We start from the raw sequence: 27,271 nt of genomic DNA, 5'->3' as shown, positions 1-27,271 counted from the left end.
AGGTGCCCCTACTTATTAAAATTTTTAAAGTGAAGGTAGGATAATAAGACACATGACACGTGACCACATGCTTATTAATTTCAGGATAGAGCGAAATGCTCCTGCTAGAGAAGATAAGAAATGACCTATTTTATGTAATATGATGACTATTTAAAATGAATTATTTATGCCTAAGGATATATACAAAATAATGTATCTTGTTTTAATCCATTTAGAACTAGACCTTTTCAGTCCTTGGTAACCCCTTATGCAATTGATCCAGTAGAAATTTCCAAAGCTGCCATTTCAGAAAGGCTTCTCTTGAAATAATAAGCAGCACAACTGAGGACAGAAAGTTTCCCTTTCTCTCAGAAATTCTGTGATGAAATGGAGAAACATTCCTTGAAAACAGAGGGCTGAGCAGAGGAAATCTTAGATCTACTGCTAAGGCTACATAGTTCTCTACAAAAATTTAAATATCCACCTTGCACCTGACTTCTAAAATAGCTTTATCAAAATCATTGAAATGAAACCAACAGCCTCATCCAGCAGTCTATGGTGAACTGTCTGCAGAAAGCACCTCAAACACAAAATTTGCCATGAGAAAGAACAGACCCAGTCTCATACTGAATTATGTCCAAACAAAGGAACACAATAAATTGCACTTGACTTAGTCAACAGAAAGTTATTTGACTTGAAGTGAGGACACAAGAAGAGAAGCTTTATATTTTATATGTTTGCATTAATTATTTATTTAACCACAATTAGAATTACTTAAAAAAAATAAAAACATTTTAAAGAAAAGAAACACATCTACTTCATTCATAGGCTCCTTTCTTATTAAATCATTATTACAGGATGAGCACTTTAGACACCAATGCAAAAGCATAATAATTACAATAAAATGAAGAGGATGTAATTGAAATGGAAGGATAATTTCTGAGTGTGTTAGGATGGATCCTCGAGGCAGTGCTGTACCTTCCCACTCCCTGAAATTTCACAACCTGGCTGATGGTCACAACATTCCTTCCAAGGATTCCACTCATTATAAAAGCAACAACAATGACACTGTGTAAGACATAATTGACTTAATGTTTGCATAAAACAACTTTGTCTTTGCTCTTTATATTACACACACATACTCACACATACTACATACTACCCTCTAAAAATCATTACTTCTATAATTGGTCTAGCACACAATGGAGGAGGTAGAGCCTGGAAGAGTTCAAGAAAGAAGGGATGGGAATGGGGTGTTCAGGGTAAGACCAAGTGTGGGAGGAAGGAAGGGAGAGAGAGGAGCTTCAGTGACCACATTGAAGAAAGTTTCGGAAAGAGGCCATTTACAGGATTTTTCTTTCTAAGTTAAATGTGTTGCATCGTTGGGATTTCATGCTTACTAACATAAGAGTACAAATGGACACTTCATGACGACTATGAATAAATGCTGATTAGGGCTTCAATTTTAGCAGGAACTAAATAATAATAACAGTAGCAACACAAAACACTATTATTCCACATGCATTACATGAATTTAGTCATTTTTTATTAACATATAATGTATTATTTGCTTCATCAGTTTACACAATTCACAGCACTCACTACACCCTCCATCCTCACAACATTTTTAATCCTCACAACTATGTTGTGAGATGAGTTCTATAAAAATCTACATCATTCAAAGGGAAAAATGTGGTATAGAGAGGTTACAATACTTGCTCAGTTTTGCACAGCTTGGAATTGCTGAGATCATGATTCAGTTTAGGCAGATGCTTACTTTTTTTTTTTTTTTTTTATCAACTCAGCCTGCAGTCTGGTGGCAAAGAGAGCAGCTGCACACAGATCAGCAGACAGGCAGAGCACACATGGATGCCTGACCCAAAAACATCAAAAGCAAAGGCTTTCTCAGGTAGGGAAATGTCTGCTCCACATGGAGAACTCAAGCTATGCATTGAACGAAACCAGGGCTTACAGACATCACTGGAGGCTACGTCTCAGCATGCCTGGCAGCCAGTCCTACTACATTAATACCTTCCTCTACTGGCAGGTGTAGAGTCCCTAACTGAAGAAAAGTATCACATTCCAGTTCCTGGAACAACCTAGGAAGCTACAGGAAAAGAGGTCACAAGTCTGTCATTTAGCCACTGAATGTCAAATTTCAGATTTTAAAAGTGAGTACTCTAGTTTACCAATGAATGAAGCCCTTGATTTCCCTCCTTCCTACCTTTTAAACTTCTTGAGAACAATTTCTTTATTGGAATTTTTACCACATAAAAACTGGAGTTTCAGAAAAACACTTCCCATTGGCATCATTAGTCAAACAGGCATCCTGCAGAGCTTACACCGGTATCCAGGTAACTAAAAAGAAGGTATGAGCAGAGCTTCCATTGAGAGGGCTTCTAATCACTTAGTCAACTAAAATCAGGGCCAGAAGATGATCTAAGTCTTAAAATGACATACAACACTTTGTTCAATATCATAGCTACTGTGATGTTAAGGACTAATCTACAATTATATTTTTATTTTATTTTATTTTATTTTTTTGTGTTATGGGTGATTATTTCTTTTTTTTTCCAATTTATTTATTTTCAGAAAAACAGTATTCATTATTTTTTCACCACACCCAGTGCTCCATGCAAGCTGTGCCCCCTATAATACCCACACCTGGTACCCCAACCTCCCACCCCCCCGCCACTTCAAACCCCTCAGATTGTTTTTCAGAGTCCATAATCTCTCATGGTTCACCACCCCTTCCAATTTACCCAAAAGCACATACCCTCCCCAATGTCCATAACCCTACCCCCCTTCTCCCAACCCCCCTCCCCCAGCAACCCACAGTTTGTTTTGTGAGATTCAGAGTCACTTATGGTTTGTCTCGCTCCCTATCCCATCTTGTTTCATGGATTCTTCTCCTACCCACTTAAGCCCCCATGTTGCATCACTACTTCCTCATATCAGGGAGATCATATGATAGTTGTCTTTCTCCACTTGACTTATTTCGCTAAGCATGATACGCTCTAGTTCCATCCATGTTGTCGCAAATGGCAAGATTTCATTTCTTTTGATGGCTGCATAGTATTCCATTGCGTATATATACCACATCTTCTTGATCCATTCATCTGTTGATGGACATCTAGGTTCTTTCCATAGTTTGGCTATTGTGGACATTGCTGCTATAAACATTCAAGTGCACGTGCCCCTTTGGATCACTACGTTTGTATCTTTAGGGTAAATACCCAGTAGTGCAATTGCTGGGTCATAGGGCAGTTCTATTTTCAACATTTTGAGGAACCTCCATGCTGTTTTCCAGAGTGGTTGCACCAGCTTGCATTCCCACCAACAGTGTAGGAGGGTTCCCCTTTCTCCGCATCCTCGCCAGCATCTGTCATTTCCTGACTTGTTGATTTTAGCCATTCTGACTGGTGTGAGGTGATATCTCATTGTGGTTTTGATTTGTATTTCCCTGATGCCGAGTGATATGGAGATACTAATTTTTTATATTTAAATATCCTCTTTACAATTTATGCTTAGTAATTCATAGGAAATGCATAGTATTTTTCCAACATACACTTACTGAGAACCTACTAATCACAGCCCTGCTTATTCTCCATTTGAGGAATGCTCCCAAGAACAAATCTCCTAAATTCTAGACTCATCCAAGGTGAAACTTCCACCTCAAATACTTTCAATTGAACTTCAATCTAATATATACTACATGGTAGGATAAGCAACCAGCATTTGCACTGCACAGTTGCAATTTTATACTAATTTGAGTAGTTGTTTGATCCATGTTTATCCTCCCTAACTAGACTCTAAGTTCCTTGAAGACAGAAACCCTACTGGGTTGAAGCTCATTTCCAACATCCCCAGTTTCCTAGCACAGGCTTAATGGATAGATATTTATGTGTAGTTGATCACTAAAAGAACAAATGACTAGCCAGTACCTTTATACAGGCATTGACTTTGCAAAGAAAAAGCTAAAACATTGTGCTTTTAGAACATTCCATGGTATGTAAAACAAAACATGGGTTTATGAACCATAATGAAAACTTTATTAATATTGGCTCAACATCCTAAAGGGCACTGCATTTTCTTGAGGAAGAATCTCAACAAATTTTTACATTAACCTTTACTTTTGTAAGTTCTGTAATAATATATGTTTTATTGCATTTCCCAAAACTTTATTAGGTGTTAACAAACCTGAAGGACATCTAGCAAATTCCTGGGGCTTTCTGAATTAATCTCATACCAAAGAGATGTTTCACAATCACAGTTTTTTATGAGCATGGATAACATATTTGACAGCTCTTACCTGAGTAAATATTGACTTACACAGCCAGCCCCAGGTATTAGCCCACCCAAATGAGGACAAAAATTTTCCCAAGTTTTACAAAACATGCAGAGCAAGAATACGTGGCCAGAGAATGACAACAAAAATAATAGAGAAAGAATGGTTCTCAGGGAGAGAAGTTGCTGGTATTGATTTAGCTTTTAGCTTGAACTCACTGAGCCACATAAAAACAAATCCACTGTGCTGTACCATCACCTTGGCAACCCCACTCTAATGTAAGAGCAGAGATGGAAAGAAGAACACTATATTTATCTGTATCTAACTGCACAATCAAAAAAGAATATAAGTTCAATGCACCGAACCCTTTTGTAAAAAGTAGCTACTTTTTATTTCCTCAAAAGCCTTGAGTTCAGAAAGGAAAAAAGGAACACTTCCAGTAGAGAGAACTTACATGTGTGTGTGAGTCTGTGTGTGTCTGTGAATATAATTTTCCATGTCCTATGTAAAACGTAAGCTAAAGAAATATGAATTGGGAGCATGCAGCTGAGGAGATGTTTGAAATGAGCTCTCAAAAATCCTGCACTTAAAACAGAACTCAGAGAAGGCACACTGAGGTGACAGCTGACTTGGAGATCTACAGTGCCCTGCCTCTATATTCACCAAAGATTTTATCTGCTGGATGCACCATTATGACTCTAACTTTCCATAAGAATCAGATGGGATTAAAATATGCATTTTCTAGCTTCATTGCACAATATCAAGTATGAATGATCTGTTAGAACAATAAATTATTCATACAGTTTAGGAGTTAATTAAGCATTTGAATGGAGATCTTTATTTCAGAGCATAGTAAATTATTTTAACTGATTTTAAAGGAAAAAATGACTGAATTACCATAATCCATTAGGTTCAAGAGAAAAGCTTTCTAGTACTTTATTTGCATGCTATGCTTAAGTAAATAGTGTAGTCTATCAAAATCTATTACACAAAAGATTACATTTATTCTTAAATAGTTGAAATGTATATTGTACAAGCTTGTTACATCAAAAATTATATCAATCCTAAATTAGAATACTTATGGAAAAAGTCATGTTTCCAAATAGTATAGTTAGAGTCCAATTCCAGTCTTTATCTCTTTTCACCTGAATTAATAGCCTTAAGTGGCCCTTGTAAATCAAGCCCTTTCTTTCTAATCTAGCATATTGAATTATCTGATACCTCTTACAGAAAAAGAGTGCTGATGAAACCAGTCTCTTATTAGGACCCCTAATATCTCCCCACTGTCTTCTGCTAGAATTCAAGGTTTCCCAACATCTAGTGTCAACTTGCGAATGCCCTCCTCTCTCACATGAGTTTAATCATAGTCTAACCAAATTTTGGTTTTCCCATCTCTGAATCTCCCTTTTTTAACATTAGTGTCTGTGTTTAAAATGTTTTCTCATCCATTTAGAGGCAATTCAAATGGTGCTTTCTCCACTAAGGACTTAATGACTGTTCAGGTCAAAAGTAACTTTACTCCTCTGTGATCCTTTAGTGTATTAAAACATTAATAGGCTTTATTGAGTTCCTTTGTAGTGTAAGCCAAGATCCTTGACCTTCTCAGAGATTTGAGTCTGGTTAGAGGTAAAAGATAAGAAATCAATGACCGTAGTCTAATAGGCTGTGTATTATGATAATGTATGCATGGAATGCCCCGAGAGTGTGAAGAATCTAAACCAGATTAAAGGTAGAGAAATGTTGTACAGAAAATAGGATTCTCTAACTAATTTTTATGGACGAGTTGTACTTATTTAGATACAAAAGAAGAAAGGCAGTTTAGGGAGTGGAAAGACACGTATATGTGAAGCACAGGAGTAGTATAAAAGCATATGCTTTTTTCCAGAGCAGTAGTTGGACAGAGTCATCTGTGCCTGTAGAAGTCGAGAGGTCAGCAAGGAAGTTTAAACTTGATCCTGAAAGTGATCAGGACATATTACAAAATTTAAAGAAATGGAATTCCTTAATGAATTTTTTTAATTTTAGAAATGTTCTGGTAACGATTGGACAAAAGATTGGAATTTAGCTAGCAAAAGAGATATGAGCTAGATCAGTGGTTTCCAACTTAGGATGCTTTTGCCCATACTGGGGGATATTTGGCAATCTGTGAAGATATTTTTGTTTGTCACAGCTGGGGGTGGTGTTGCTATAAGCATCCAGTTGGAAGAGGCTAGGATTATTGCTCCACAACCAATAACACAAGACAGCCGCCACAGCATTACCTGGCCTGGTTTGACTTTTAAGCAAGGAAAAGTAGTGGTGACTTTGGGTGCTACAGAAGGACTGAAGAGTGGAAGAACTACGCTGGAGTCCAGGAAAAACAAAACGGTGGGAAACAATTAAAAGGGTGCCAGAGAAGAGGAAAGAACTAAATGAAGCAAGTTAAGGAAGACCCTGCAGAGGAGAGAAGGGGTTGGATGGTACCAATGCGCAACGGAAAGACTCACTTCAAGCAGGAGGTGAAAAAGTGACCCAGTGAAACAGGCTGGGACAAATTTATGAAAATCTCTTGGTATCCAGGAGAGATAGTGAGATGGCTCTTAACCTTTGCCCTCAATTTTCCTCCTTAAGGTAAAAGGCAAAGGTAACTCTGAAATGTCAGAGAAATGTATGAAATAAAGTCAGAGGAGCACATTTTGAATTGTCACTATAGCAAGCAAGATAAGTTCAGCACATTTTTTATTGTCAACTGCCAGAACTGTTGTTGAAATTTGACTTTTCAACATTTGAGCCTCATAGTGACTGCCTCCTCCTCAATATACTTTCCACACTGGTTTCTCTTCTGCTAAAGGGCTGCTCCTTTTAAATTTCTTCACTGTTTTCTTCTTCTTTACCTAACCTCCTGTGAGGGATGCCCAGAGCTAGGTCCCCAGGCTTCCCCCTTTTTTATCCACACTCAGTGCCATCCAGTCCTGTGCCTATGAATACTTTCTGTAGTCCAGTGGCTGCAGCCAGGCCAGACTACTCACTCACACTCCTGCTTCCAAGCCTGCTACCTACCTCATATGCTCCCTTGGCTATCCAATAGACTTTAGGAACTTATGTGCAAATCTGTAGTTCTGATTAGCCCTCCATAACCCATGCCACCCACAGCCTCCTTTATCTCAACTGATGGCCCTTCCTTCTAGTTGCTTAGGCCAAAATGCTTGATAAGCATCATTGACTTCTTTCTTTCTGTAAATACTACATCCAAGTGGTGACTTTCAATAGACCTAGAATGTGCATCCATGTAAAACCTATACTGTTACAAAGTACAGCAGATACATCATTGCCTCTGGCCTGGTGTATACCAAGGGCCTCCTGACAACTCCATGCCTATCCCTTCCTGGCTTCAGTCTTTTGTCAACAGAGAAGTCAGAAGAAGGCAGAAAATGCAGAAGTCACAGTAATTATTTTAAAACCGTCAGATCAATCCTACCACCTCTTTCTTCAAACCCCTGCAGTGCTCACTCAGAACAAAAAGCAAATCACTCACAATACAAAGCAAATCCACTCTTTTGATCTGCAACATCCTGTACTGAGCTTGTCTCTTTGCTCTGGCCACATCAGCATCCAAGCTACTTCTCTAACATTCCAGGCATACTCCTAGCTTAGGGTGTTTGTAAGAGTTTCCCCTTTGCCTACTCTGTGCTTTCCCCAGGTATACACAAGCCTATGTCCCTCCAGTTCAAGACTTGACTCAAATGCCCCTCCTCAATGAGGCTTCCTGTTTTAAATTACAGCCACATTTCCACTTCCCTGGGACAGCTAAGCCCCCTCCCTTCCCTGTTTTTACTCATATACATAAATATATTTTTAAATCTTTGCCATAGACTTACATAATTCTATACAGTATATTATTTATTATTTTTATTGTTTGTCTCTCCTGATAGATTGTCTTCCCTGACAGATTTGTGCTTGTTTTAGGTGGTAATTAAGAGGTTCAAATGTAGGGAATTGATACCGTCAGGGTTGCAATTTAGTGGCACAATCTGGCCAAAGTAGTACAAAGGAACAGAACAAGGGTTGAAGCTTGAGGCTTTCATAGTAGTGTAGAAATGAATAAATGAGGGTCCTGGGATGAACTGGCAACAAGTGTAAAGTGATGTAGGGAAACCCTTGAGAAAATCCACCAGTCACCACAGGCCTTTTACAGAGATAGGATGGTTCAGTGGAAGACTGCAAGTTTTGGGCACAGGAGCCCGTAATCACCTCCCTACATGACCCTTTACTCTATGACATTGATCACTCACTTCTCTGCAATATGGAGCTAATGATGCCTTATTTTAAAGTGGTTGAGGACTGTAGATCATATAAAAAAATCATCTAGAACTCTCTTGGCATGTGGTAAATGTCTATGGCATCTAATTAGAAATAAAGAGCACAGGAGACAGAGAAAATCCATAAAGTTTAGAACTTTAGGCAAGGGTTTGGCATAGGGACTTTTGGGCCAAGGCTTACCACCCATACTCCTGTCCCTCATACAACATTGGTGAGGGTCAAGAGCCAATTGAGAAGCTGTTATTAGTTTGTACCAGCATGCTATGACTCCCAGTGCAGAGTTCTTTTAAAAAAAAAACTGGAATGGACAACTTGGTTTAATGCTGAGGACAAAACGGAGCCTCTTACTGCTTGCTTCCAAATCATAGGGTCCTCATTCTCAAGTTTATTTTCAGATATCCCCAGGACAGGAGATCACACTCCAAAGCCACTTAGCAACCAGATTGCAAGCCAGCTGCACACAGGATAGAAAGAGGATGGCTGGTCAAGCAATCACTCTGGGTCATCACAGGGTGACTCTGGTTCAGGAATATCAATCATCAACCTACTAAATTTGCTCCTCCATTTTCTGTGAGAAGGTACAAAGGAAATGGCAGAAATCCCCATAATGGAGATGCAACAATCCCTTGTCAAGGATACAGTAAGCTTGAGAAGAAATGTTGGAGAAATACAGGAAGGGGAAAAAGTAGATGTCCCCTTCCCCAGCATACCACATTTATTGTATTTCTTTCAAGTTCTAACTCTAATGCCCAAGTTACTTGCTAAAAATACTTTAGTTGAATTTAAACCCAAGATAATAATGACATGATCTCTCATTTCCTTCATGCACCATAATTTTATAATATTGTCATAGAGGACAATATTCATTGGGACATATTGCTCCTTCTGAGATCAGTTCCACAAAATCTCCTAAATGAGGTATAACACAAAATTTATATATATACCAAAACTTTGAAAGTGGAAAAAGTAGAGAGTATTTCAGATAAAAAGCAGCATAATGTAAAAATTCCAGAGCTCATGCTATGAAGAAAAGAAAGCAACAAAATTAGACCCAGTAGAGGGAAGAAATATGCAGAATAGAAAAGCAAAAACTAAACCTGACTGTGAAGACAGAAGTAAGAAATAAACTTGATATAATGTGTACCATAGGATTTTTAAGTAAGATGGCATAGACAGAAGTCACTGGAAGGACCAAAATCAAAAAGGACCAAATGCTGAGTGAAATAAGTCAAGCAGAGAGAGTCAATTATCATATGGTTTCACTTATTTGTGGAGCATAACAAATAGCATGGATGACAAGGGGAGATGGAGAGGAGAAGGTAATTGAGGGAAATTGGAAGGGGAGGTGACCCATGAGAGACTCTGGAGTCTGAAAAACAATCTGAGGGTTTTGAAGGGGTGGGGGTGGGAGGTTGGGGGAGCCAGGTGGGGTGTATCGGGGAGGGCATGGATTGCATGGAGCACTGGGTGTGGTGGAAAAACAATGAATTTTGTTACGCTGAAAAGAAATTTTTTTAAAAGTGTAGGTTAAAAAAAAAAAAAACCAATATGGACCGATCTTGGCCATAAAGTATATATTTGTTTGTGAGAGTAGTATGTAAAGAGGGAAATATGTAAGGTAGAATCTAAGGAGATAAAGGACATCTTGGAAGGGTGCATGCCTACATGACCTCACACAAGACCCACCTTTCCCTCAGCTTCCAGAGTTTTCACTCAAATGAAATCAATTTCACAAAAACATTAGGAATCTGGAACTTGCTCAAACAGAGTGGGCTGTAACTAGCAGGGTGCTAAGGACCTGGATCCAAGAAGGAGATTAACAGGTGATAAGTGAGGTGAAAGAGAGATTAATGCAGGTTAAATTCTGAAGTGGGCCCCCAGCCAAGTTAGGCTATGTTCTTCCAGGCTGGTCCTTGACAGAAAGTGTCAGGTTAGTTGAAAAAAATTGAAGATGGAAAGCAGTGAGGAAAGCACAAGAGGCCAGCCTTTGATGTGCTTGAGTCTGTGCCTTACACTTCTTTTTCAGTAGATCTCACTTCAGAAGTTGTGGTGGGATGAACATGAGGGTGGACGTGGAGGGCGCACATCTGAGTAGCTGGGCAAAGAACCAGAAAAAAATTCTTAGTTATGCTGGGAAGAAAGAATTTACTATACTCTTTAAGATTCTTCCAGCTGGGGAGCGCCTGGGTGGCTCAGTGGGTTAAAGCTTCTGCCTTCAGCTCAGGTCATGATCTTAGGGTCTTGGGATCAAGCCCCACTTCGGGCTCTCTGCTCAGCAGGAAGCCTGCTTCCTCCTCTCTCTCTGCCTACTTCTCTGCCTACTTGTGATCTCTGTCTGTTAAATAAATAAATAAAATCTTAAAAAAAAAATTCTTCCAGCTGGACTAAGAATCAAATTGACATGAGACAGATTAACAGGAGAAAATCAAATTTAGTAGTGTATGTACGTGATGCTTATAAGAGTGAAGGAGATAGGTAGGCGTCTGAGACTACAAAAGGAAGAAAAACAATTAGCAAGAATGTGAAAAGAAGCATTTGGAAAATGGTTGAAAAAGGTTGTTATTATGTTGACATTTCTCAGGCAATAGCTCTCTTCCTGGTACAAGCAGGCAGTTGAGGGGTAGGTAAAGAGCCTTTTCTGAATCTGCTGGGTTTGGAGTGCAAAATAATGTTCATACCAAAGTGGCCCATTTGGGGACAGCTGACCTTGCTCCTTACACTTCACTCACCAATGTAAACTTACTGATTTCTTTTTATCACCAGACACAAACATGGCATTTGACTACTATATTATTAATAAAACTTTTCCAAAAGAAACAAAGTGAAGCTATAATAATTGTTACTAAAAAGCCAATAAAAGTCTCTAGATGCAGTATATTTAAAAATTTGCCATAAATGTATTTGTTCACAAACATTTGGGAGAACAATGTTTTTACTTGTATGCATGTATGCCTGCTTCCTTTTGTTTTAAATTGGCTTCAGAAGCTCAAGTTCACTTTTTAAATATATACATTTTAAAAGTTAGACTTAAGTTTGCTCCACAAGATTCTTATCAACTCTAAAATTTCATAATTCTCTAAGTGTTTTGGACTGGAACAAATCCAATTTCCAGACATGGCCACTGCCACCTAGGGATTTATACCTCAGAGAAAACTAGAAATGTCATTGACCAAAGCTTCCCATAAATGAGTATTGTTTTCTCTATGCCCATAGCTATGGTTTTATTCTATTTTTTATTTCTGGATTTAAGACATATACAGATTACAGAAGGCTTGTCAACCATGAATAGACCAGTTTACAATATTTGAAGAACACAGAGCTTTTTTTCTCACTGAGGAAATTTGTTGCTGTGAAACCATCCATATGTTAGCATTGCTTAGAAAATGCATTGTTTCTATCTTGGTTGAAAGCATAAGAAACAAATGAATAGAAGATAAGCTTTTAACATATAGAAGATAATAGGATAGGAAAAGATATGAAGAAAAAATGATAGTTGTATAAAATAGTTAATGAATAAAATTGCAAGGAAGAATCAATTGTTCCATCAGCAAATGTGTTATATTTTGAAATTATAACATTATTCCTTTCTTTTTAAGCCATTAATTTCATATTTAGTACGAAGTGTCAGATTTCTACATATGTAGGGAACATCACTGGCAAAAGCTTTACAAATGCAAAAATTGAGACTCTGTTAGGTAGATTTAACACTATGTTATGAAAAATCACATTACATTGTGAAAATGTCTATGCTACCTAAAGCAATCTACACATTTAATGCAATTCCTATCAAAGTACCATCCATCTTTTTCAAAGAAATGGAACAAATAATTTTAAAATTTATATGGAACCAGAAAAGACCTCGAATAGCCAAAGGGATATTGACAAAGAAAGCCAAAGTTGGTGGCATCACAATTCCGGACTTCAAGCTCTATTACAAAGCTGTCATCATCAAGACAGCATGGTACTGGCACAAAAACAGACACATAGATCAATGGAACAGAATAGAGAGCCCAGAAATAGACCCTCAACTCTATGGTCAACTAATCTTTGACAAAGCAGGAAAGAATGTCCAATGGAAAAAAGACAGCCTCTTTAATAAATGGTGTTGGGAAAATTGGACAGCCACGTGCAGAAAAATGAAATTGGACCATTTCCTTACACCACACACAAAAATAAACTCAAAATGGATTAAGGACCTCAATGTGAGAAAGGAATCCATCAAAATCCTTGAGGAGAACACAGGCAGCAACCTCTTCGACCTCAGCCGCAGCAACATCTTCCTAGGAACATCGCCAAAAGCAAGGGAAGCAAAGGCAAAAATGAACTGTTGGGATTTCATCAAGATCAAAAGCTTTTGCACAGCAAAGGAAACAGTTAACAAAATCAAAAGACAACTGACAGAATGGGAGAAGATATTTGCAAACGACATATCAGATAAAGGACTAGTGTCCAAAATCTATAAAGAACTTAACAAACTCAACACCCAAAGAACAAATAATCCAATCAAGAAATGGGCAGAGGACATGAACAGACGTTTCTGCAAAGAAGACATCCAGATGGCCAACAGACACATGAAAAAGTGCTCCATATCACTCGGCATCAGGGAAATACAAATCAAAACCACAATGAGATATCACCTCACACCAGTCAGAATGGCTAAAATCAACAAGTCAGGAAATGACAGATGCTGGCGAGGATGCGGAGAAAGGGGAACCCTCCTACACTGTTGGTGGGAATGCAAGCTGGTGCAACCACTCTGGAAAACAGCATGGAGGTTCCTCAAAATGTTGAAAATAGAACTGCCCTATGACCCAGCAATTGAACTACTGGGTATTTACCCTAAAGATATAAACGTAGTAATCCAAAGGGGCACGTGCACCCGAATGTTTATAGCAGCAATGTCCACAATAGCCAAACTATGGAAAGAACCTAGATGTCCATCAACAGATGAATGGATCAAGAAGATGTGGTATATATACACAATGGAATACTATGCAGCCATCAAAAGAAACGAAATCTTGCCATTTGCGACAACATGGATGGAACTAGAGCGTATCATGCTTAGCGAAATAAGTCAAGTGGAGAAAGACAACTATCATATGATCTCCCTGATATGAGGAAGTAGTGATGCAACATGGGGGCTTAAGTGGGTAGGAGAAGAATCCATGAAACAAGATGGGATAGGGAGCGAGACAAACCATAAGTGACTCTTAATCTCACGAAACTGTGGGTTGCTGGGGGAGGGGGGTTGGGAGAAGGGGGGTAGGGTTTTGGACATTGGGGAGGGTATGTGCTTTTGGGTAAATTGGAAGGGGTGGTGAACCATGAGAGACTATGGACTCTGAAAAACAATCTGAGGGGTTTGAAGTGGCGGAGGGGTGGGAGGTTGGGGTACCAGGTGGTGGGTATCATAGAGGGCATGGCTTGCATGGAGCACTGGGTGTGGTGAAAAAGTAATGAATACTGTTTTTCTGAAAATAAATAAATTGGGGAAAAAAATCACATTACTTTGTCTTTGAAATATTTATAATATAATTATTTGTAATATACCAATCTTCTTTGTACCTTCCAATAGTACAATCTAAATTCTTTCTTATACATAGGATTGATAAAGGAAGATAACAAATCAATTTAGGCTGCTAAACCTCCAAAGATGCAATAATTCAAACAAATGACATCATCTAAAATATCTCCATTGCCCACGTACGTTGTGTCAACCCAAGTACAGTCTAGGCAACTGGGTAAGACTCTCCATGTCTCTATGGAGAACCTGAAGATCCAACAAGTACAGTCCTGGGAATGGAGACACATTATAAACCTGCACTGAAATCCTTCATTCCTGATGTGGAAAATTTTCTTTATTGCCTTCAAAATGTTTGCATTTGGGCTGACCCCTCACTCAGGAGTATTCTTCAACTGTAGCTTAAATTTTAAAAACATTTACCTAAGGTTTTGCTTTTGTCTGTTTCTCCAATCAAGATATTTGGCAGCATGAGACCAGCAATTTGCTTTTGCTCATTACTGTAATCCCCAGAGAAACTGAGTATTGTAGATCCCACACCAGTGTTTGGCATAGGTTGAGTACTCAATATTCAACATGGTTGAATGACTGAATGTTCTTTCAGTTTCTTGGCAAGTCTTCTCTAGACTAGACTAAAATTGGATGTAGCTGATTTTCTAGGTTCTGATGGTGAAATCACTTCTAGAAAACACATGTACCTCAGCTCCACCACCTTGTCTGTCTTTAGGCTTAGGAGGACTTAGGGGACTCAGGAGACCCTCCTCCGTAGCCTCCCATTTGGGCTCCCAGTCTTCAGTCTTCCTTGTTCCAATTCTTCCTTCACACACCTAACATAAATTCATATACAATATTCTCCATACCATGGTGATAGCCCAGAGTTTCTTAAGCTCAGTCTGCAGACAAATTCTTGGGGCGCTGCACTATGAGGAGATTGATAATACAACTCTTAGCTTACATTTTCAAAATGGCATCAGCCAGTGTCCCCTTCCATCATTCCTGTTCACTCTACTGTACTTAACTACCAGAATAATCTCTCCCATGATTTTCCTCATGTTGCTACCTCATGTGAGGTGCCTTGAGATTTCTCTACCTGGACATTTCTACACAACCTTTACAACCCAGTTAAAATTTTTTGATTATGATTTCTGTAGACTTTTCTCACTATCCCAAGCATAATTCATGCTTTTATCCAATCATTGTTGTATATTCAAAACACATTTATTGGGCACTAGCTGAATGCCTGATATGAAGGGGCTTATGATCTGGTACATCATTTAGGGGCCTATGACCTCGTACTGAAAAAAAAGAATGTGAAATTTAAAACTTAATGAGGGAAGTATCACTAGAGATATGGGATTATGGAACAACAGATGAGCAGTAGGGAATTCTAAAATATTTTGCAGAGTCTAAAATGTTTGATTAGTATTTTGACAGACAATAAGGAATTTGCATCTAGGTAAATAGATAGACATGTGGAAAAAGACGTTACAGGTAGGGGACACCTGTCAGTCAGTACAGACTGTATTCAAGGAATTATAGGCTGTAGATAAGCCAGAGCATGGGGAAAAAGGCTGAGGTAAACAGTGTTCTGTACACATATCAGTGATTCTGCAAAGCTGAGTCAGAAATTAAATGCCCAGCATCAATGTTCTGATGATACATTCATTAAACATTTATCCAAACTGAGGTTTTTGGAGGGAAGTGGGGTGGAGGGATGGGTGAGCCTGGTCATGGGTATTATGGAGGGCACATATTGCATGGAGCACTGGGTATGGTGCATAAACAATAAATCTTGGAACACTGAAAAAATAAAAATAAATTTTTAAAAAAACATTTATCCATTTGCTTTACAGATGTTTCATTAGATTTTTATCTTCCCTGTCTGTGGCTAAAATCCTTGGGAGTCATGAGTAAAATGTTAATCTTCATGTTTATTTTGTTCCTCTTCCTTCCCTCCCCAGTGAATTTAGCACAGGGTTTAGGTATAACACATTCCTCCTCCCATGGGAGGAAAAAATATGCTTTTGGCATAATCTGTGATTTCTGGTATGTAACCTAACTTCCCTGAGCTCTAAAGTCCTTTTTTGTCACAAGTGAAAGTAACAATATTTTAGGGGTTTGATGGGGGTGAATAAAACATATTCATATACAGACAGACATATAAACATATAGTACACACTGACACTGAACAATTGTGACTATCTTGAGATGATATTTATTTATTTAGTTAGTTATTAGTTTTATTAACATATAATGTATTATTTGCCCCAGGGGTACAAGTCTGTGAATCTGAATCATCAGGTTTACACACTTCATAGCACTCACCATATCACATGCCCTCCCCAATGTCCATAATTGATATCAAATTTCTATTAGTTTTTAACTCTTTTGTTACTTCAAATTTTATGAAATTTTAAACTGCTCTACTGGTTCAAGTTTCTACGTTAACAAAGATATGTAATAGTTTTTTAAATCCTCCCAGTAACGTTTTTAAAACACTTGGATGTAAAACTTGAATCTAGACCCATCACTGAGGAAAGATAAGATGTAGTGTTTTCAATAATGAAATAACTGAAAGGATAAAAATTCAGCTTTGGTTAGATTTTCTTTATGTTTCTGACTCAAAAAATATATTATTACAGCTTTATCTGAAACAAAATTATTGAACTGTAGAAAGTAAATGTTATATTTATAAAAATCCTTCTGGGGCGCGTGGTTGTCTCAGTGGGTTAAGCCTCTGCCTTCGGCTCAGGTCATGATCTCAGGGTCCTGGGATCGAGTTCCGCATCGGGCTCTCTGCTCAGCAGGGAGCCTGCTTCCTCCTCTCTCTCTCTCTCTTTCTCTCTGCCTGCCTCTCTACCTACTTGTGACTTCTATCTGTCAAACAAATAAATAAAATCTTTAAAAAAAAATCCTTCTGAGATGAATAACAGGATCACCTAATTCAAATCAAAGAATCAAGTCATATTTTTCTATTCAATTCATATAAAACAGGCAAGGTATATAGCAGAGTTCTGATTGTGGAATACTGCATGGCCACTTTTGGTTAGAAATGTAAAGTTAACTCTAGAAAGAAGTTGATTTCCACTTGACCCTTGAGCATATAAACTGATATTTAAATCTGAGTCTTTGTGAGAATGTTGGCTCTGGTAGACATAAATTAGAGTCTTTCTAAGAATATACTTTCATTTATATTTCTCCTGTAAGGTGAAAGGGTTGATAGAAAATCCACTATGACAAATAATTAAAATTTTTTCATGACTCTTCATTTCACTTTAAATTGACATTCGATCCCTGTATATCTCTATGTAAAATTAGTTTTAAAATATTAGCATTCCTTAGAGTGTACCCTATTATTCTCATTTGCCAGAATGAGATGAGAATTAAAAAGAAATTATATAACTAGCCATAAATCTTACAATCATCTCTATTCTTGTCATTGGCTATATTATAAGTCACTCTCAAATAGTAACATGCTGCCAGGATTGCTTTGACTGTTTCATGACACTGGAAATAGATTCAGCTGTATAACTTATGTATTAAATAGACATTCAGGGCCCTAAAAGAGTTAAAGTGCCTCTAAGGCCCTACTTTAATACCAAAGTCTGCAAAGAAAAGAATTAGAAGCTATTAAAGCCATAGAAATTGATACTGTTAAGTTCTATTTATCATTTTTTCTAATTATCAGAAAGTTCTAATTATCTGGTTTTCATTTTGTTTTAGCATATTCTGTTCTCTTTCTCATTTGAAAAAAAAATACAAAAGTAAATAGGACAGTATCAGTCAATCATTTCAATTCAATGTAACATTTCATTACTAATTCTCAACCCTGGTTGAACATTATAACTGCTAGAACTTTTTGTTTTGTTTTGTTTTGTTTAAGATTTTATATATTTATTTGACAGATAGAGATCACAAGTAGGCAGAGAGGCAGGCAGAGAGAGAGAGAAGGAAGCAGGCTCCCCGCTGAGCAGAGAGCCCAATGTGGGTCTCAATCCCAGGATGCTGGGATCATGACCTGAGACAAAGGCAGAGGCTTTAACCCCCTGAGCTACCCAGGCGCCCCTGGCTTTTTGTTTGTTTGTTTGTTTAACATGGATATGAAGTACCCACTGAGAGATCTGGGGTGAGTAAGGGAAAGTCATTGTTATTTTTCACAAATTCTACAAACTATTCTTATAAGAAGTTATAGTGGAGAACCACTGATGTGCAACAATAAAATATGACCTTATACTACAGATGCAAATTGCTGAAGTATATGAAGCCAATTTTAATTATATAATATACAAAATGTTCTTATTCTAAACAAGGTTAAAATTAACAATGCACAGATTATACACACACACACACACACACACACACAAACATATATGATATTATGAAGGGAAATAAAACAGTTACTAAAACTCTTCTCTATCCATTTAACTATGTCTTACTCATGGTTTCTAAGACTTGGTCTAACTTCTTTGCCAGAGGAGGAGATTTGCTATTTCTGAAATGCTAGTGCAAAATAAAATTCATCATACTCACTTTGTATGGCACATCAAAGATGAGTGATAATATTATTATATGTGTAAATGCTCTTTATGCTTTATCCACAGACAGTTTTATATGAACTTGTTCTTTTCCTAACTGGTGACAAGCTTTCAATTAGCTTCCAAGGAAAAACTGAGATTAATTGCAGTCTAGTACATTGTAACTGTTGTTCCAGTTTAAGAAGATCAGCATCTAATCAATAATACATTAATGACTATATTTTTTGTGCCCTTGTAAATTAACAGCTAAAGGCAAAGAACCATTTTTGTTCTCTACTCTATGCCTTCATACTTGGGTGCTAAATCAAAAGAAACATAATTTGGGTTTGATTAATGTTGGCTTTAACAGATTGTTGCTGTTTAGTGTAGTTAGTTCCTCAATTTATCTTCATATAATGGCGAGGTTGTATCCCCAACAAAGCTCTTTAAGGCTATAGACATGTTTCTTAACAGTGCTATTCTTTGACTTCACAGTCAGCATATCTTGTTTTGCTTTTATCATAAGCTCCTTTAACATGTTAATCTCTTATAAGCACAAATAATAAATAATGAACTCCCACATCAAATGAATAAGAGTTTCTGTGGGGTTAGAGTAACCCCACAGGTGGACACCCACCCTGAAATTTAATTAGTGTAGGAGTGCTCCTGGAACTCCAGCTGGGCATATACTGCTTATGCCATACTAGAGACCATGAGTCCCTGTTCTAAATGAGAGCACAATGCTTATAGGGATCAAGACCTAAACTTGTGCAACAATCACAGCACATAATGTCTTCTAAATTGTGGGATGCAGCTGCGTGGGCTGTTTGAAGGTGACAGAGATCACTACAGATTGAAGCTGCCAGGGAACATGTTCAAATAACCTTGATTTGAATCTGGAGGAACTCTTACAGAAAGAACAAGAGAAAGGCCAGTGATGGGAAAACAACATAAACCATAGCAGAAAAAAATAATCTCACAAAAGGACTACATGCAGTATGGAAGTAAAAGATGACTGACAGGTTAGATTACACAGTACCTTGGGATGAGGAGAGAATCTGGTTTCACCCCTGCAGATGGCATGGGAGCAATTATGCATTAATGAGACAAAAAGTGGCTAAAGATAAATCTGACAGAGATACAAAGAATGAAGTAAATTGGAGAAATAACAGTGGCAGAAACACCCAGTAGGTGGCCATTGCAAGTGGCACATAATGAAGAGAGGTGCAAATGGGGAAAGAAGGGGTGAGGAGGAAGAAAAGGGTTAAAGGGTAATACAAAAGATAAAAAGAGAAGGGAAATAAAAGGTGATTCCAGGATTTTAGTGTGAAAATTTTGTATGAACAGAAACTTTGGAATAAGAGGCTGGTTTGACCATTAGGAAAGTAGAAATGTTGAAATATGATTTGATTATTCTTATGTTGAGTGAATGAGAAGAAATACAAGCAAGAATGTCATTGGTGGAGCACCTCGTGGCTCAGTGGTTAAGCATCTGCCTTCGGCTCAGGTCATAATTGCGGGGTCTCGGGATCAAGTCTCACATCAGGCTCTCTGCTCAGTGCAAAGCCTGCTTCTCCCCCTCCCTTTGCCTGCCACACTCCCTACTTGTGATCTCTCTCTCTCTATGTCAAATAAATAAATAAAATATATTTTTTAAAAATTTCATTGGTAATTTCATCTGAGATTTTAGTATAAAGAAAATAAGGTACAAAAATCTAGACTGAATATGTAGAATGAAGGCTAACATAAAAATGATATCTGAGGCCAAGAGCAATGAAAAATTCTTTGAAGACATGGGGATAAAAGGCACAGAATAGGGAATATAGTCAATGATATTGTAATAGCATTGTGTGCAGATGGTAGCTGCACTAGGAGTGAGCATAGTCTAACATATAGATCTGTTGAATCACTATGATGTACACCTAGAACTAATGTAACATTGTTTGTCAACTATACCTCAAAAACAATTTTTTTTAAGTCTTTAAAGAATTGGAGAAAAAGAATAAGAAAAAAGAGGAGAATGAGGAGGATGAAGAGAAGTTGCTAACCATATGGAAGAGCTTAAGCTACAATGAAAATACATAGCTGGTCTATAAGTAAATTTATTAAGAAATGCAGATCAGGATATTAACAATAAAAAGGTAATAGCTGAGAAAGTGCTGAGAGGGTCAACTCTTTCAAGGAAAAAATTATAATGAGAAAATGGGGAATGAAAAATCAATAGAGGGACGCCTGGGTGGCTCAGTTGGTTGGACGACTGCCTTCGGCTCAGGGCGTGATCCTGGAGTCCCGGGATCGAGTCCCACATCAGGCTCCCAGCTCCATGGGGAGGCTGCTTCGCTCTCTGACCTTCTCCCCTCTCATGCTCTCTCTCACTGTCTCTCTCTCTCAAATAAATAAATAAAATCTTTAAAAAAAAAAAAAGAAAAAAGAAAAATCAATAGACATTTTTCCAAGGATGACATAAAAATAGTCAACAGGTATTAAGAAGGTGCTCAACATCATTATTCATCAGGAAAACACAAATCAAAACCACAGTGAGCTATCACCTTATACTTGTTAGCATAGCTGTTATCAAAAAGCAAGAAACAATGACAACAAGACAAATGTTGGTGAGGATATGGTAAGAGGAGAACCTTTGTGCACTGTTGGTGGGAATATAAATTAGTGCAGACATTATGGAAAAAAGCATGGAAATTTTTCAAATAATTAAAGCTAGAAATACCATATGATCCAGCAATCCCACTTCTGGGTATACATCTAAAGGAAATAAAATCATTTCAGGATTTAAAAAAAAAAAAAAAAAATATATATATATATATATATATATATAGTGTGCCAAAAGCTGATTAAAAGCAGTCTGAAGAACAAAGCAATTGCCAAAAGCAAATTCAAACATAACCAAGATATTGGAAATTATATGACAGAGAATTTAAATTAACTATAATTAATATCTTAAGTTCTAATGGAAAAGTAAATAACTTTCAAGACTAGCTAGGTAATCTCAAAGAGATGGAAACCATACAAAAATTAAAAGGAAATGCTAGACCTCAAAAACAATAACAAATATAAAAAGTACCTTTGATATGGGCATTAGTATAGTTGATACAGCTAAGGAAAAAGTTGGCAAACTTGAAGTAAGTCAATAGAAATCAATCAAACTGAACTCCAAGAGAAAAAAGAAGAATTTATTTTCAGAACAGAATGTATAAGAGATGTAGAAAAATATCAAAGTTTTAATATGTGCATAATTGGCATACTAGAGAGATAGAGGGATAAAAAAAAGAAATGGGTGGAAGAAATTATGGTTTAAAGTTATTAAAATCAGTGTCAAATATTAATCTATACACTTGAGAAGCTTAGAGGATACCAAGCAGGACTAAAAACAGTACAAAAAATCTAAACATAGTGTGTTAAAACTGCAGAAAGCCAAAGGCAACAAGAAAGTCTTGAAAATGTGAAAGTTAAAAGACAAACAACTTATGTTCAGAAGAACAAGGATGAGAGTTACATTGGACCTCTTGTCAAAAGCTATATAAGCTAGAAGAAAGTAGAGCAAAATAATCAAATTACTTAAAAAGAAAACTGCCAACCTAAAATTCTATACCCAGTAAACTTATCCTTCAGACATGAAAGAGAAATAAAGGTTTTCTCAAATAAAAACAAAGGTACATACACATATACACAAACTGAGGAAGTTCTTCCACCAGAAAAAAAATGATATGGGTAGGAAACGTGGGCCTAAATGAAGAATAACCAGAAAAAAGAATAAATGAAAGGAAAATAAAATCTTTCATTTTTCTTGTTCTTGATTTCTCTAAAATAATGAGTAAAGAAGATATAATTCAACTTCAGAAGTAATAAACTTGGTTGTAGCTTGAATATATTCATTGAAAATAAAATGGGAAAGAAGCATCTATCCTAGTTGATGTTAAAAAGGAAAAGAAAAAAAAATTATTAAATCTATATAAAGGCACTTTTATTCTTTCTTCTTCTAGGCTCTCTGTTTTGACCATCACTAGGTCCAGTCTATGTCCATAGTTGTGAAATGAGGCTCAGCTGAGTATAAAGAGATTGTCTATTCAATCAATATAGAAGCTGAGTACTGATAAAGGAATCAGTGAAGAAATTACAGTGAAGGTGGAGAGGCCTGGGTGGACAGTCAGTTACATCTCTGCCTTCGGCTCAGGTTATAATTCCAGAGTCCTAGGATCAAGTCCCACATTGTGGTGGCGGGGGGGGAGGGGGTGTCCCTGCTCAGCGGAGAGCCTGCTTCTCCCTCTACATCTTCCCTCTGATCTTGTTCTCTCTCTCTCTCAAAACAAACAAACAAACAAACAAACAAATAAAATTTTTTTTTTTTTTTTTTTTTTAAGATTTTATTTATTTATTTGAGAGAGAGAGACAGTGAGAGAGAGCATGAGCGAGGAGAAGGTCAGAGAGCGAAGCAGACTCCCCATGGAGCTGGGAGCCTGATGTGGGACTCGATCCCGGGACTCCAGGATCACGCCCTGAGCCGAAGGCAGTCGTCCAACCAACTGAGCCACCCAGGCGTCCCACAAATAAAATTTTTAAAAAAGAAATTATAATGGAGGGAATGAAACAAACCACCAAGGAAGTTCATTTTGCGTTAAAAAAAAATCCTTTTTTTCAATTGTAACTTATGTTATAGAGAACGTAATAGAAGTCTCTTCCATATAATGAAATAATTTTTCCTTGTGGAAAACATATAAACTTATTACCTGATTTAGTCTCATTATTTAGAAATGGAATTACCTAAAAGAGTGGTATCTTTTTATGAGATCAAGCTTCACCATAAGAAAAAAATAATTATTTTAATGATAATTTAAAATCACATATTTAGCGGCACCTGGATGGCTCAGTGGGTTAAAGCCTCTGCCTTTGGCTCAGGTCATGATCCCAGGGTCCTGGGATCAAGCCCTGCATTGGGCTCTCTGCTCAGCAGGGAGCCTGCATCCCCCTCTCTCTCTCTCCCTGCCTCTCTGCCTACTTGTGATCTCCATCTGTCAAATAAATAAATAAAATCTTAAAAAAAAACACATATTTATGAAGAGTTAGTTGTGCATTCTGCAGTATGGGAGAAAAGTGGTACAAAAGGAGTATAGTTAAATATCTATGATGTATCTAAAGAAATGTTAAGTGCAAAATTGATCAGATATTGGGATTTACAAATGATACACATTTAAAAAATTCTCATCAGAAAGGATGAATACCCAACTTTTGTAGCAACATGGACGGGACTGGAAGAGATTATGCTGAGTGAAGTAAGTCAAGCAGAGAGAGTCAATTATCATATGGTTTCACTTATTTGTGGAGCATAACAAATAGCATGGAGGACAAGGGGCGTTAGAGAGGAGAAGGCAGTTGGGGGGAATTGGAAGAGGAGGTGAATCATGAGAGATTATGGACTCTGAAAAACAATCTGAGGGGTTTGAAGTGGTGGGGGGGTGGGAGCTCGGGGTACCAGGTGGTGGGTACTATAGAGGGCATGGATTGCATGGAGCACTGGGTGTGGTGAAAAAATAATGAATACTGTTATGCTGAAAATAAATAAATTTAATTTAAAAAAATTCTCACATAGAATAGAAGAAAGTTGTGAAGCACCTCTAATATTTATCCTTTTCTATTCTCTATTAATATTTCTTAAGAACAATTGTAAAACTGTATTTTAAAACTGAAATTTTCTCTTTATCAAGTTATATATGCAGTCAGCATGGACCAGCAGTCATGGCATTAAATAACTGACTAGTGGTCTAAAATCCTGAGTTCCAGTTTTGGCCTGTCATTAATTTGCTTTGTGATTTTGAGAAAATCAGTTAATTTGTCCAATTCTTAATTCTGTCAATTTTATCAATTTTATCAAACAAAACAAGGCCAAAATACAAATGGGAAGTGCTGAACTTAATGACCCAAAACTCTTTAAGATTAATATGCCATTCCCTTATGAAAAAGCAAGTTGACTTTGTCTTAGAAATGGTATTACAAACGTATGCCTTACTCCCCATTTGTACATCTTCATTCAAATGTTCCCAAGGAGATTTCCATATTCACATTTTAAGGTGGATAAATACGATCTTGCCCCCTCATCCCTTGAGCCCAGAGATGAGCCTAAGCCATATGAAAAGAATTTTAAAACAAAACAGTAAAAGAGCAAACTAGACCAAACTAGATTTTTTTTTTTAATCCCTAGAAGAAATCTGAAAATTCTCTGATCTTCCAAACATGAAAATAAGGGCTGGAAGAAGAAAATCTCCAAGAAGTTAATGAGAGGAGCACCTGGGTGGCTCAGTCAGTCAAGCATCTGACTCTTGATTTCAGCTCAGGTCATGACCTCAGGGTCGTGAGATCAAATCCCTTATCTGGCTTCTGTGCTTGGAGGGGAGTCTGCTTGAGTTTCTCTCCTCCCCTCTCCCTCTGCTCCTCCCTTCACTCTCTTTCTCTAAAATAAATAAATAAATCTTAAAAAAAAAAAAAGAATATTTAAAGAGAACAGTGCAGAAAATAAAAGTTAACCTGAAGGGGCGCTTGTGTTGCTCAGTGGGTTAAAGCCTCTGCCTTCAGCTCAGGTCATGATCTCAGGATCCTGGTATGGAGTCCAGCATCCGGCTCTCTGCTTGGCAGGGAGCCTGCTTCCTCCTCTCTCTCTCTCTCTGTCTGCCTCTCTGCCTACTTGTGATCTCTCTCTGTCAAATAAATAAATAAATATCTAAAACGAAACAACAACAACAAAAAAGTTAACCTGAAGTTAGAAACCCCAAGCTCAGATCCATGGATAAACACTTTCAGCCTGTTAACTGAAATGGACAGGAGTTTTTACAGAAGGATAAGGTCACACTAAAATGCATCTGTTGTGCTGCCTATAGTTAGTGGCCATTTCACAGACGTACATCACCTAGCTTCTCACGACTCCCAAGTTATAACTGGAATTATACCATCTGATGTATGACTTTGTTTCAAACATAATCATACTATTATACATTCGTTTAACTTTCTTACTTGACATATCATTATCAATGTAGTTAAACTGTTACAATATGAGCTTTTCAAAAATGTTCCTTAAAATCTCTTTCTCTGAAAAAAAAAAAAATCTCTTTCTCTGGACTGTTTGAAAGATCATCACAACTCTAAACATTTGGGCATATCTTCCCACTTAATATTGAGTCAAAGAAATCATACAAATGTGTAACACTAGATGTTCATTTTGGATGTAATTCTTCTCACGATACCATCATTAAATGAAAAAATAAAACTATTAATATAATCATTAATATAAAAAAGTTTTCCTCAGTTCTTTACTTGTCTCTCAGAAGTATCATTTGGACAGTTTACATGCATTGTAAAATGCTTCTTTTACTTTGAGTTTGTGTCTAGTTACAGAACAGGAAATTCTATAAATCAAATTCTATTATGTGATCACTGTTTCTCTCCTGAAATAGAAACAGCACAATTTTATAGGAAATTGCTCTTGGGAGTTTCCCAACCCAAGATTGCAATCTTGAAACTTTTGGAATCTTTGAAAAAGTTTAAGATTAGAAATGCAAAAGTTCTGAACTATCCCAGAGACCACCAAAATAGTTGAATTGCACACCTTGTTTTATTGAAACAAAGGCGTATGGCACTGTTCCTGATGAGGCAGAATGCCAGGGGACTCAGAGCTGAAAAGAACTATTTTAAAGCAAACATTGGTTTTTGTTTTTAAAAATTGCTAGTTGAGGTTATATATCACCTTCATACTATATATATATATATTTTTTTTTTTCAAAGTCTCCACACATCTCACTTTTCCCACAACAGGAAAAGTACAGGAAAGGCATGCTCTGTGAAGCCCATTTTGTCTTTTGTCTGATCTGTTCATGATTTTTAAAGGTGTGACAGCTTTTGCAAGAGTTACATATTGCTTTGAAATGGGTGAGTTTTGTAGTATATAAATTATACTTTAATAAGTAGTTTTAAAAAATGGTATGTTACCTGAGGAAAATTCAAGCAATAGAAAAAAGTGCCTTTAAAAAAAACTCTAAAAACCAGCCAGTAATTACCACCTGGAATACTTTTTAGCTGCCCATTTCTCCCTCTCTCTATATATCCAGAATTACATGTGGTCAGAAATATGTACCCAACTTCATATAACATCTCTTTTCACTCAACTATTTCAGTAAGGAGTTTCCTTTCAACAGAAAGAAACTAGAGCTGGTGCCATAGGATCTTCCAGGTTCAAATGATAGCCAATCAGAGACAGCACCACAAAATCCATGATTTTTGTCTCAGGGAAAATTCTGCCAGCCCATCTCTTAGCAGAGCATCGGGCAACTGCAGAAAGTGCCCATGTCCAAGGGTCACTTCTATACAACAAGCAGAAAATGGGACCTCAGACAGCCACATTACCTGGTAAATCATTACTTGATTTTGAGCCTGCCCACATATTTTCCCTCAAAACACAAACAATGATTATACAGAGTTGTGACAAATAAGAAACTGGAAAACCCAACCCAGATACTTTACTGTCTATTAAAACAACCTGCTAGTTTCTACAGTTTGGCAGAGGAGAATACCAAAAATCCAGATACTTCTCCATCTGAAATTCTACTCTACATATAGTTTTCCTCTCACCCCAATAAAAGTGTCACTAGAATATAAGTGTCTTCCTCACTT

General features: G+C 37.2%; 1 protein-coding gene across 1 annotated transcript in view; it reads right to left on the bottom strand.

Moving 5' to 3' along the window:
• Positions 1 to 27,271, bottom strand: part of PXDNL (peroxidasin like) — a 212,552-nt gene that overhangs the window by 164,571 nt on the left and 20,710 nt on the right. Inside the window, exon 2 of the mRNA XM_044245616.1 lies at positions 10,580 to 10,661. Within this exon, the coding sequence (XP_044101551.1) occupies positions 10,580 to 10,653 (74 nt within the window). The 5' untranslated portion in view covers positions 10,654 to 10,661. The remainder of the gene's footprint in view (positions 1 to 10,579; positions 10,662 to 27,271) is intronic.

The sequence above is a fragment of the Neovison vison genome, chromosome 4 (assembly GCF_020171115.1).
Source record: "Neovison vison isolate M4711 chromosome 4, ASM_NN_V1, whole genome shotgun sequence".
Lineage (NCBI taxonomy): Eukaryota > Metazoa > Chordata > Mammalia > Carnivora > Mustelidae > Neogale > Neogale vison.
The sequence above is the reverse complement of the archived record's forward strand: the minus strand, read 5'-3'. Positions and strand labels throughout refer to the sequence as shown.